At 40.5% G+C, this 13614-nt stretch overlaps 1 protein-coding gene across 2 annotated transcripts in view; it reads right to left on the reverse strand.

The window, feature by feature from the left end:
- GABBR2 (gamma-aminobutyric acid type B receptor subunit 2) overlaps positions 1 to 13614 on the reverse strand; it is a 900562-nt gene that overhangs the window by 467703 nt on the left and 419245 nt on the right. For both annotated transcript variants that reach the window (XM_039527208.1, XM_039527207.1), the window contains exons 6-7: positions 4816 to 5007; positions 1973 to 2209 (exon numbers count right to left, since the gene is read on the reverse strand). In XM_039527208.1, coding sequence (XP_039383142.1) covers positions 1973 to 2209; positions 4816 to 5007 — 429 coding nt within the window. The remainder of the gene's footprint in view (positions 1 to 1972; positions 2210 to 4815; positions 5008 to 13614) is intronic.

The raw sequence follows: 13614 nt of genomic DNA on the forward strand, positions 1-13614 counted from the left end.
GCAGCTCCGAAAGCACAGACTCATCGCCCCACACAGCGATCAGATCCAGGACTTCCTGGTCTGTCCATGCTGGGGACCTCTTTCTATTCTGGGATTGCATGGACTCCTCTGCTGGAGAGCTCTGCATCGTTGCAGGTGCTGCTGAGCTCGCCCCGATGTCCAACCAGGAATTGAGATTCAAACTGGCCAGACAGGAAAAGGATTCAAATTTTCCCGGGTTGTTTCCTGTGTGGCTGGTCAGAGAATCCAAGCTTGGACTGCTGTCCAGAGCGTCAACAGAGTGGTGCACTGTGGGATAGCTCCCGGAGCTACTAAGTTCGATTTGCATCCACACCTAGCCTAATTCGAGATAGCCATGTCGTCGGGGTGGAGTACCAAATTCGAACTAAAGGGCCCTCTAGGTCGAATTAAACGGCTTCCTGGTGTGGACGGTTGAGCGGTTAATTCGAATTAATGCTGCTAAATTCGATTTAAAGTCCTAGTGTAGACCAGGCCTGATTTACACTCCCTGAAATCAAAAGACTTACTACATATTTAAAAGGGTATAACTGAGAACAGAATTTGGCTGTAGATATATTGGGCTAGATCCTTGGTCCCACCACAGATGTTTTGTGCTGCTCCAATAATGTAAAGCAGTCTTAAAGCTGGTTGAAATGGCTACCTGGGGAAATTTCTGAGTGGTGAAAGACTGGTGTAGCTAGCACCACACCGCTATCTCCTGCCCCTCACCCCCACCTCTCAGCTATCCAGTTTAAAGAATGTAGTGGGGAAAATAAAGTGTTACAAGAATACCCCAGCATTTCATCAATCTCTAGCTGCTAAAATTGCCACCTAGGGTCTATTGCAGCTTGTACAACTTACTGACCCTTGGGGACACTCCGAGTTGCTCCTCAAGACTATACTGGTGTCTGGCAGCCCAAGGATCAAGGAGCCATAAAGTGGCAACATCATCTAAGGATTTTGACCATTACACTCACTAATTCTGTAATTCTAAAATAAATATATCAAGTTTGTGTGGGATTGATTTTACAGATTAATGCTTTTGTTATCCTCTAGAAGTTTAGGAATCTTTCTCTTAATACTGTAGTTGTTTCATTATTTTACAGGACAAGACATGAAAGTTAGATTTTGGTAGTAACTCTGCACACAGATGCAGAGATGGAACTCAAGTTGAGTACTTCTCTTGCTGCTTCCCCATTTCATCCCTCCCTCCTCCCCCAAAATCGACACTACATGTACTTTTCTCCAATCTTTCACAAGCTCCCTGGTTTTCATTAGGTTTCCAATATGACTGATAGATCAGTTAAGTCCATAAGGCACAAACTACTCAGTGCCAGGGTCTCACTACTCACAAGTGAAGCAGCTTGCAGGACTTGGGCCTAAGTTCTTTGCTATTTCCCTTAATACCTCATGATGCATATCCTAACAAACTGACGTGTATATGTTTGGATTTTCCAAAACATTGATCTTTATCAACACCTATTTCACCTTTGACTAGAAAGGGAAACAGAGTTATCATATATGAATCACACTCTGTACCACACACCACCATATTTTCTATAAGAAGAAATTGGCACAAAACCAGAAGCACCTGAATGCTTACCTAGTTACATATCAAACATAGATAATGCATCATGGATCAGATTCTCAGCAGCAGAGGATTCATCTTTCTTTGGAGCGGTCCTCCTGGGGCCAGAGTGCTACCTCTACAGCCTGTATCTGACAGCAATGCAGCACAAAGCTGCCACAGTGAACCAATTCAGCTAAGCACATGCTTCAGTGCTCTGCTGCAGTGGTACAAAGAAGATCTGGCCCACGTACCATTCAGTAAGTAAGGAGGACAGAAACCTCCCAAAACACAAGAATTGCACATACACACTTCCCTTTATTTTTTAAATTATTTTAAAATGTCATGTGAATACTTTAGATACTGACTTAAAAATATAGTGAATAAGAGCAGGTTAGGACTTACCGTTACACCAAAGAAGTTGGTTTCATTCATAGCATCCAGAAATATTTTGCCAAGTTTGTGGTTTGTGTAGTTAAAATCCTCAATTTTTTGGTGTTTGTTTGTAGTGTTGAGATATTTCATTGCCCGCTGCAGTGTTTTGGCAATCACCCATATTCCATCGTAGGCATAACCATGAAATTTACTGGACTGTCCATCTCCCCGTTTGTCATTATACTCCTTTTCATACTGCTGTGGTGTCTGTGGAGAAGGAAATAAAACTTCATGACATAGCTCAGGACTCCAGAGATTTTGGGTCCTGAATCTTCATTTTTTAAGTGTCCCCATTGATATAGAAAAGATTTTTAAGGCAAGCGCTAGGAAAAAGTTAAAATCCCATGAGATCATGCATTCTTATTAATTTCAAAAGTGATGGTGGGAGGTGGAGGGAAAGAGCATAAACAGAGATGAATATGTATTGCACAGGCTGTGTATGTAAGAAGCACCCATTTTAAGTAATTTTACTTTCATACATCAGTCTTCTGTTCCAACGCAGCCAGCATCCTGGGTTGCAAGCTGGTGATCCACTGAATTACCAAAGGAGAACATTCTTCCTGATCTCTGTCACAGAGGTTGGGGTATGCCCTGAAGTGAGGTTTTATAACCTTATCATTTTTTCCTAATGTAAGTGATTTTTAAAAAAAAATCACAAAAGTGTCTAGGGTTTTATTATTATTGTTTTGTTTCAGAATATTGCTAAGCTCTTGACCTCAGTAATAGCTTGTTGCAATGAATTCCAGACTGGTAGCATTTTGCACTCAATCTCCACAGGTGTGAATGACTACATGAGGGAAAGCAGTGGAGAATCAGGCCCATTTATTCATGGGCTGGGGCTTTATGCATTATATTTTATACAGAAACAAATACACACAACACATTTTATGGGCTTGTCTGCACTACCACACGGGGTCAATCTAAGATATGCAACTTCAGCTACGTGATGTTCTTAGATCTACTTATCGCGGTGTCTTCACTACAGTAAGTCAACAGCTGACACTCTCCTGTCGACTCCGCTTGCGCTTCTCATTCTGATGGAGTACCAGAGTTGATGGGAGAGTGCTCAGCGGTCGATTTATTATGTCTGATCTGGCGGGTAGTGTAGACAAGCCCAAAGTGTTATAAAGAACATCTTGAAAAGACAAAGAACCTTCAAAAATCATACATGTGGTTATGTGATAAGCTGGCATTGTGCATATTTATCTATCTAAAATCTGGGGTGCATCCAATCCTGAGAGTCACAGAGAGCTAGTGAGGTTAACAATTTGCAGGATCAGGCCTTACTGAGTATAAATAATATATACAGCTAAGGAAGGAGATAGCAAAAAAGGTTTCTAATGATCTGTCTGCCCACATAGTATCTAGTACTGTGGATTGTAATTTGGGGATTTTGTATAAGGCTTGTGCGTTTCTGCCTTAAGGGTATGTATGTGTATATCTGTAGGGAAAATCCAAGAACAAAGACAACAGTGAGAAGGATTTTATCTGTATATCACCCTGCAGAAGAGAAGAAATAATATCTTACATGTTTTAAAATAGCATACTGGAGGAGGAGGATAATCATATCAGCTGCTATCCAAGTGCAAATAAGTAAATAATAAGGATGATAATTAAAAAAGAAATGAACTGACATTGTTTAATCAGAATGTTAAAGTACTTAACATTTTTTCCAGTAAGCACTGATGTCAAAAAGTGACTCATGGAAAAAAACATGAGCACCTCTGATTAAAGAAGTGTTTGGAAATCTGGCAATTGCCAGCGGCAGCCTTAGTTCTAGGTCTAATAATAGGTACTTCCTAGGGCACCCCACTGTAAGGGGCACCAAAAACATAGGATCTGGTTGCCCTCTGTGCCTTGCAGTTACCTGTAGTAATACTGGTGTGCTCTACACTCAGCATCACCTTCTGAGAAAGGCTACTCAATAGCAGCACTGCTCTTTGGAGGCAGGCTACCTGCCTCCTAGCTGTGCCAGCAGCAGCGATTTCCTCCTCATTTGGGCCCTAGAAAGTCTTTAGCCAGAAGAATAGTCTTCAGGGACACCCCAGAAGGTGGAGAGTGGCAAGAAGGAAATGAAATGAGTCATGGAAGAGGCAGAGAGAGACCTGGGAAAGGGGCAGGAAAGTGAGAGGAAGTGGACCAGACAGGGAAATCGAAATGCGGGAGGAGGGAGGCAGAGAGATGGACATAAATTGGCTACAAAAGAGACTGGGAATGGTAGGCGAAACTTGGGGAGGCCTAGGGAAGGATGTGGAGCAACTGGAGATTGGTTCTAAGAGCCCTAAGGATTCCTGTGCTTCGCAGACATTCATCCCCAGCATCATGGGGCTGGAGGGTGGACCTGCTCCAAAGTTCCCAGCACGTTGAGAGTCTTTTCCAAGGGAAATGAAGCAGCAGGCCCTTAGGAAATGTCTGCAAGGTGATGAAGAAAGGGACGGGGGCTTGAGGGAAAAGAGAGATTGTTTAGGGGTCCACTCATAGACAAGGGAGATAAAATGAGGGCAGGAGGAGAAAAGAGAATGAGGGTTACACAAAAACATGGCGGAAGAAGAGGATTGTTGGGGAGAATCTGGGGTGAGAGATGAGGGACTGCTTAATGCTTGCAGTACTCTGACTATTTCTGTTGGTAGTTATTAGTCCCTCTCTTTCCTGATCACTAAATTCACCCAAAGACACAAAATATTAAAAAAAACCCTACCCTACAATGTCTCTTTCTGTAGTTATCAAATTTTAAATAATTGACAGGCAAAACAATATGTACATTAGGGGAATATTTTTGAATGTTGCAAAGTAGTTGAAAGAAATATACTAACCCGTCCTGATATGGTCTTTATCACTTTTGAACTGAGAGGTTCAAAATCCACTCCAATGTAACCTTCCATGGCAGTAAGAAGATTTTTGCTGACACACTGTGAAGAATTAATCCAAGATTCCCACCATGAACTTTCATACCACCCAGGAATGATCCATTGATATTTACTGCCATACATCTCCTCATCATAAGCCTACAATAATAATAAAAAAATCAGTAGATATTGAGAGTTTACTGGTTAAAACACTTACAACAAACTTCAGAAATAAAAGCTCTCCACATTTAAGTTTCTACATAATGAATTTACTGCATATTTAAAGAATGCAAAAATATTTTAAATAACTTATTTTCTAACAGTGCAAATTTATTTCTCTTTTTGTTTCCAAATTTATGTACATGAAGATAGCATTTTAGAAAATAATAAGTCAAAAGCTGTTCAAAACCAGGGGCTGGGTGGGGGGCAGAAGCTAAACACGATTGAGGGAAGTGGAGCAATTCCATAAGAAATCCTCTATAAGGTGGTGTTCAACCTCAGTCTGAGAAGAGTGAAAATAGATGAGTATGTGTGCATATGCACAAACGTGCATTGTTAGTGTGAAACGGCTACATTAAACACAGTCACTATATTATTTTTCCTTGGGTAAAGCACGCTTGATTTCAATTAATGACATAGTATCAGAGCAGAATGTAACCTTCTGCTGCAACACTGACATTAAAGTCTTATCAACTGATAAAGAATCATCCAAAATTGAAACAAGAATTAGGGAAAGAATATAACCAGAAAATCATCAGCCTGTAACCCAGAAAACAAAAATTCACAATGTTGCAGATGTTCATGTTGTGATGTGATAAAATAAGTTGAAGAGAAACATTAACTAGACATTTGTTTTTTGAGAAGTATGAAGCAGTGGTAAAGTTTGTGACATAGCAAACAACTTTTGCAGATATTCTCTTTTAAATAATAAACTATTTCATACTGAAATCTACTTTTCAAAACATTGAGCACAGCCCATTAAACCCACAGAGACTGGAAGTTTTACTTTAATTACACAAAGTACACAGAACAGAGGTATCCACAGTACTTTATTTTTCAGACATGTATGGTAATATACATGAAAATTTGTTCTCCGTGCAGAAGAGGAATTCATTATGGTTGATAAAGGAATCCTGAACTTTTGTATTGTGAAGGAAAGCCTCCTTTATCTAGCATAAAACCTGTAAATCTTTCCTGAAGATTCTCTTTCCTTGTTGCTGCTGGATGTCTTCTTGTGGACATTTCAGTTCTCTTCAAATCGTTATTTTCATGTTTCTTTGCTTGCTTATAAATATGTGGGATGTTAGAGATGCAAGGCGTGTAATGGAGCTAAAACAGATGCCCAAGTCTTTTAGAAGTATATGATACAACCCTAAAAACCTTAAATGTAACAGACTTTCATAAAATCTGAAAAAGGAAAAGATTCTTACAAATATTCATTTTTTTCCAATCTGCATCATCCTTATAGAGGAGCAGAAGAGGGAATTAGCCAGGATATGAATATGAAGCATACTTCTTACTCAGAATACAATCCTTATGAAAAATACTCTAGAGAGGATCTGAAGAAGGCCTTGGGGATACTTGAAGATGAGATGGAAATGTTAAAACAAGAAATAGAAACATGGACAACTCCCAAATGAGGTTAATGACCAGGTGTAGGAAGAATGTTAGAGTTGGGTTTTATGCCTGCCTGGACTATTACAGTGCTGCCAACTCTTACAAATTTACAGCGAGCAAGGCAATTTTGCTTGCCCCGGCTGCAGGAACTCAGTTCAGATCAAGTTGCACAAATTATGTATATAATGTGCTGCTTGATGGAGTGGACGGCCTTCAGCTTCTCCCAGAACCCCAAAATACCAATTAATTACCTGAGTGTGCCCCACAGCTATATCTTAATTAAACTGTGCACCCCATAGTCCCACATCAATTCCATGCTTCACCTGCCCCACTGCTATTAATTTTGTGCCCCCCAGCCAAACAGAAATTCAGCCCCTCCACCACCCATGTGCAACTTGCTCCACTGCACACCTCTGCTCCGCCTACAGCTGAAGAGGTTCATCATCCTCTTCCCAAGCCTGTGACAGAGGCAGCTCCAAGAGCTCTTGACCCCATCCCTCCAAGACTTGGGGAAGGGCAGATCTAGGGGGTTTTCTTCCATCAGTACACTAAAGTAGCACTGAACAGAGTGCACTGGCCAGATAAACTAGGTTTACAACTGCTTTGCATCACCAGAGCAATACAAAGCAGCCTGTGCGTAATCATGAATCTTCCCATCTGGCCAGCTCTCTGGGCTGACCAAGTTCCCAGCTGGCCAGCTCCCAGGCTACTTGCCTGGTGGGGAAGTTGGTGGCCTCCTGGGTAACTGGCTAGGAGCCCGAGACACAGCATGACAATTTTAAACAATTCTGTTTCAGTTCTTCCAAATTAGAATTTTTCAAAAATGTTCATTCTGTGAAAAATTTCACTTTTTTTGGAATGATTTTTTTTAATATAAAATGTTCCATGGTATGGACATTCCAGTTCCCACACAGCTCTACTCTTGACACATATTCCAGTCAAACTCCCTCACACCACAGACTCATTTAACCAACAGAATCATTGCATACAAATTGGCTATAGAAGAAGGGGAATGACTGGTTGAGTTCACTCTGATATTTCAATGGCCATTGAACTGGCCTTGTCTAGAGTCTCTAAAACAATTAATTAGATACAACAGTTTTTAATGTCTTGGCATAATTACTAATGTCTTCCAATATCGGGTATCCATAACTTTTGAATGAATTTTAACTATACGGAAAGTTTGAAGAGCCAGTTATTCTATTATTATGATCCTTTGGGACATAGGAATAGCAGACATAGATATTAAAAGTTTGAAGAGCCAGTTATTCTATTATTATGATCCTTTGGGACATAGGAATAACAGACATAGATATTAAACAGTTTTAATTAATTTAAACTCAAACCTATTAAGAGATTTACTTGTACATTCTCAGAAAATGTATTCGATAGTCACGTTTGGGAAGAATATGTTATATTTTTCTTACATTACAAAGAGCTTGAATCCATGCTCTAAATGCAAAATGGAACCTCAACCTTAACTAAGGTCACATTTGCACTGATAATCCTGTATCCATCTTCATCCATCCAATGAAAGTGTGTTCCAGTTATAAAAAAAAAATCTTATTTTGCATGAGGGGGAACATTGTTAAGTTGCTGCCAGGGGTGCTGGAACTAGGAGTTCTGGGTGGCATGGCAGTACCCTCTGGCTTGAAGTTGTTTCTATCATATACAGGGTTTACAGTTTTCTTCAATGGCTTTCAGTATCCCCATGCTACAAATTGTTCTAATGCTGCTGGTTGCTGCATGATAAGCCTGTCATCTGATTTACCTTTGTTCCCTTGGGTTTGTTGCATCAGATAGTGGGACTGTAATGGGGTCTACAAACCCCATAGTGAGCACAGACAGAAGGGGAAGGAGAGCCTCTCCTGTTTACAGGCTAGCAGCTTGACCACACCCCCATATAGTGCTATGGGAGTGCTATGGGGTGCTATGGGGGTGCTATAAAGAAGAGAACAGACAAAGAAAATGAGGCACAAGGGCCTAGGAGAGCAAACAGGGAACACCCCTGCACCAGGCTGCCTCCATGAACACAGCCAAGAGGCTGAAACAGACTGCTAGACTTAATTAGAGATGAGGGTCCAAGAACTGCCCTGACTGTGGGAAAATTAAGGAGGGCCAGTCAGACCACTCAAAAGACCATACCAGGAACTGGTGACAGTGACAAATATATCCAATACCATTAGGGCTTTGTCTGAAAGCCTCATTTTGCATACTGCCTTATTTAATTTGTCCTTGATGGTTTAACCAAGGCAGAATGAGAATATATTGCACGGTCCACAAACAACATTCACCTTAATGGCTCCTTTACAACAACCATACAGAACACTATGAAAACATCAGAAGAAACAGAGACACCATAGAAAAATGAAAGGGAAATGCAAGCCAACAAGAAACTCTGCTTGTTACCAGTCACAGAGTGTACTGCTTTCAGAAAAACAGATTTGGGCACTGGGGAGTGTAAAAGCAATAATGAGCTGAATCACCTCATCCACAGTAAGCAAACTTAAAACTCAAAAGATCATTAAACTATATATAGGGACCAATAAGTGACTTAGGAGCCTAAGTCCCATTGATTTCCCATAAAATGTAGGCTTTCAAGTGCTTACGTAACTCTTGAAAGTGGACTTAGGTGTATAGGCTTTGCTGGAGTGCTGGGCATAACTAAGACTACGATCCAGAGTTGGCCTTCGAAGAATAGTAACACACGAGGTGTCAGCTAACCAAATAAGCACATTCCTGACCAGAGAGGATGGTACAAAAATACACAGATCTCTCGAGTGACTACATAAACACATTACTACGAGACGGTACAAGAACACACTGACCCCTCCTAAAGATAAGGATGGGATGACAGGATAATGGATGAGGAGGTTTTGTTCAAACTAGCAGGTCCAAGGTGTAAGGGTGGTAACTAACAACATCTGGACTGTAATATGTAACTTGTTTGTATCAAAGTATAAATGGAGAAGTCATAGGAAGGGCATCTTTGGCATAGGGCAGTGGTTCTCAACCAGGGGTACATGTACCCCTGGTGGTACGCAGAGGTCTTCCAGGGGGTACTTCAACTCATCTAGATATTTGCCTCGTTTTACAACAGGCTACATAAAAAGCACTAGGGAATTCAGTAAAAACTAAAATTTCATACGACTTGTTTATACTGCTCTATATACTATACATTGAAATGTAAGTACAATATTTATATTCCTATTGATTTATTTTATAATTAGATAGTAAATATGAGAAAGTCAGCAAATTTTCAGTAATGGTGTGCAGTGACACTTGTATTTTTATGTCTGATTTTATAAACACATAGTTTTTAAGTGAGGTGAAACTCGGGGACACGCAAGAGAAATCAGACTCCTGAAAGGGGTACAGTAGTCTGCAGACGGGGCCTGATTCAAAGCCCACTGAAGTCACTGTGGAAACTCCCACTGGCTTCACTGTGGGTTGAATCAGTTGATTTGTTTAAACATTTACCAGGATGCTAGCCAATGTTCAGGTGACTTCTGTTCTAATCTTGAGGTGGTGTAAAGTAGGACTAATGTGCTTTGTACCCGTGGCCTTTCTCCTTCAGTTATACAGGGTTTTTGGAGTGTGGCCAAGTGAAAATGATGACATTTCAGAATACACAGACAATTATGCAGATCCTGAGATTGCCTTTTGGTATATTTCTGGCCTATCCACCAAGCATTCAAGTTATAACCTCCAGTATGAAAATGTGTCCAAATACAATAGCACCTTACTTTTATAATCCCAAATTACATCTCTGGAAGAGATCAGTCCTACCCTCTAGTGCACCTACCTGAAGGTACACCTAGGGAAGCAAATATCTGGCAGCATACCTTTATTTTGCTAATTAAATAATTGCACTCCCAGTCAAAATAGCTCAGCATAGCTGTAGGAGTACTTGAATCGAGAATATATTTCATGATTAATAATGAGCCTACATGACATATTGACACTCATTTTTATATAAATGATCCACTCAGAAATGACCCCTTCAAAACCCTAAATATATCACAGGTCATGGGCCGGGTCATGGGCAGCCAGACCTAGTAGTCAGAGCCGGAGTCCACAGTCATGAGAGAGGAACTTTCTAGCACGTTCTAGACCAGAATTTCTGGTTTGTGGGAAATTTAAATAAACAACTGGGTTCATTACAATTCAGAACAAAATTAATTTTCAAAAATGCAAAATTTCCAGCAAACCATAAATCCCACGTTCTGGCCAGCTCTACTAATCAAACTGTTTTCTGCAGTTTTGCTCAACAGTCCATCCCCTTTGCTGAGTGCCTATTTGCTTTATGTCCTATGCTCCCCTTCAGTCCATTGTCTTTTCCTCTAGCTATGCCTTCCTGATCTAAAGTCAATAAAAGAATTTAAACAAAAGCAAAACTCATGGTACTACCATGATTTCTGTAGCCATCGTATTGTTCACTCTGCCTATTTGTTCTATCCTTTTCCTCCCACCCTGTGTCTGTCCTGTCTATTTAGATGCTAAGCTCCTCAGAGCAGGGACTGTCTCTTATTCTGTTTGTGCAGTAACTAGTGCTTTGTGGCCCTGTTCTTGGCTAGCCCCTAAGCACTACTGTAATAACCATGATACATAAATAAATATTAACTCCAACACCTTTATCTGTTATCAATAACTGTTTACTAGTTATTAATCATCAGCCATGATACTGAACTTATTTACTGGTAAGTCAGTATGTGATGAACATCTAATGAGTTAGGGACTTGACCCTCTATACCCCAGCTTGTAGAGCTACTATGTTCTATGCGTATGCTTGTTGCAGCAGTGAACAGAGAAAACATCCTTATGTTTAGGAAAGCAAGCATTTCATGTGTAGAATTGCTTACTTGCTTTTTCTTTATCCTTGGATGTGACTATTTGTCCATTATTGAAAGGTGTTAGGAAACTAGTCTGTGTTTTGAGAACAGAACAGTCACTGATACAGCACATACATCCTTCCACAGGTCTCATAATTCTTTTTTAAATGTGGCTATGCATTTTCTCTCTCTCCTGGTGTAAAGCCCTCTGTTGCAGCTACAAATGCCCCTCCCTTTACCTCACCTAAAGGGATGCAGAGAGGTACAGGCAGGGGACATGACTGAGCTCCTCTCCACTGAGCCTCCATTAGCCTAGGTACCCTAAGGACAGTTACATAAGTTAGAGCAGTCCCTAGGCTACCCCATCTTATGTCAGTGCTGAGGTCAGGAAACCATTACCAGCTCCCAAATGCCCCACTCCCCTGAGCCAACCAGACACAAAACAACAGGGGAGATTCTCAACATCTCTGTGTGATTTAAATGCTAGAACAAAGTGCCTTGCATGTAAAGATAGTTTGAAGTTACTGTGGATTATGTGGAAGAGTATGTGGGGGGTAGTAAGATAGGCCACAGAGGACAGTCCCATAACACACAAATGAATAGGGAAAGAATAGTATTTGTGTTGTATTTTTTCATCCCTAGTTTAAGAAAAGCACACATTTTTCTCTGATGTGGAATATGGCCAACACAGAGCACTGCAGGGAGTGTCTCAGAGAGAATGCTAACATCTGTACAATCAGAGATGAGAAGAGAGAAAGATGAAACCCTTTTCATTGACATTAGGAAGAAAACTAAAAAGAGAACTAAAAAGTTCCATAATACATCCCTGTCTTACCACTAGTGCAACAGTGACAGCTGCTGAGTAAGAGTCAAAATATTTCCAAGTGACATATAGCAATCTAATTTTGAACTTTAGGTTTTTACTCCTTTGCTGTGATGTATACATTTCTGTTTCTCTATGCAAACACTGCAAGACTGCCTTGGGAGGGAAAAAAACAATTTTTGCTTTTTTATAAAGTCAGATTTTGCCATTTTTGTTTTGCCTGCATCTTTTATTTGCAGCATTCACATAGGACCAACTCTGATTCACTTAGATTTCTTTAGATTAATTCAATATGAATACCAATTTGGGGCCCTTAAAATTAGTTTATTCTTTTCAATCAGATACAAATAAAGGTCCAGATCCTGCTCCCTGTAATTTCAACAGGATCATGTGTATATGCTCTGTATATGGATATAAAGTGTAAATTTGGGGGAAATTATCTAATTGCATGATGATTTTGTACAAGTCTTTAATTTATACATATTTCTCTTAATTTCAGAAATCTTTGATTTTACATATTAATACTTGGTTTTGTTATGAATGTGTCACAAAACTACAATATGCAGAAGAAGAGACTGTTTTGACTCTTCAGTTTTCATTATATGAATAGAACCATTTTGAGAAGTAAATGTAACAAGGATAGCTTCTGTAGTTAGTAATACTGGAATTCTTTTTTATTTTTAGTCACAGATTTCTTATTCTTTGGAAAAGAAAAAAAAAGCCTACAGCAAGAAACATACTCTGGCACCACAGAAGAATTCCTGGATCAGAGCCAGATACAGCAAGTCCTTACTCTTGTTAGTAAAAATACTGATTTCAATGGTACTATTCACATGAGTAAGGGCTACTTGCTTAGGCCCCAATTCAGGAAAGCACTTGAGTAGATCCTTAACTATAAATATGGCCCTACCAAATTCACGGCCGTGAAACACGCATCACAGACTGTTAAATCTGGTCTCCCTTGTGAAATCTGGTCTTTTGTGTACTTTTATCCTATACTATACAGATTTCACGGGGGATACCAGCATTTCTCAAACTGGGGCTCCCAACCCAAAAGGGGGTTGTGAGGACATCACAAAATGATTGTGTGTGTCGGGGGGGTGTCATGGTATTGCCACCTTTACTTCTGCACTGCCTTCAGATCTGGCTGGAAAGCAGCAGCTGCTGGCCGGGCGACAAGCTCTGAAGGCAGTGCCCCACCAGCAGCAGCATAGAAGTCAGAGTGGCAATACCATACCATGCCACCCTTACTTCTGTGCTGCTGCCTTCGGAGCCGGAGGGCCAGAGAGTGGTAGCTGCTGGCTGAGGGTCCTGCTCTGAAGGAAACAGCACAGAAATAAGGGTGGAAATACCATATCATGCCATCCTTACTTCTGCGCTGGCAGAAGCTCTGGCCACCCAGCTCTGCAGGCAGCGCCATCAGCAGCAGCAGTGCAGAATACCGCAACATTGTAGAATACCCCCTACAATATCTTTGCAATCCTCCCACAACCA

Source organism: Mauremys reevesii, linkage group 2 (genome assembly GCF_016161935.1).
Source record: "Mauremys reevesii isolate NIE-2019 linkage group 2, ASM1616193v1, whole genome shotgun sequence".
Lineage (NCBI taxonomy): Eukaryota > Metazoa > Chordata > Testudines > Geoemydidae > Mauremys > Mauremys reevesii.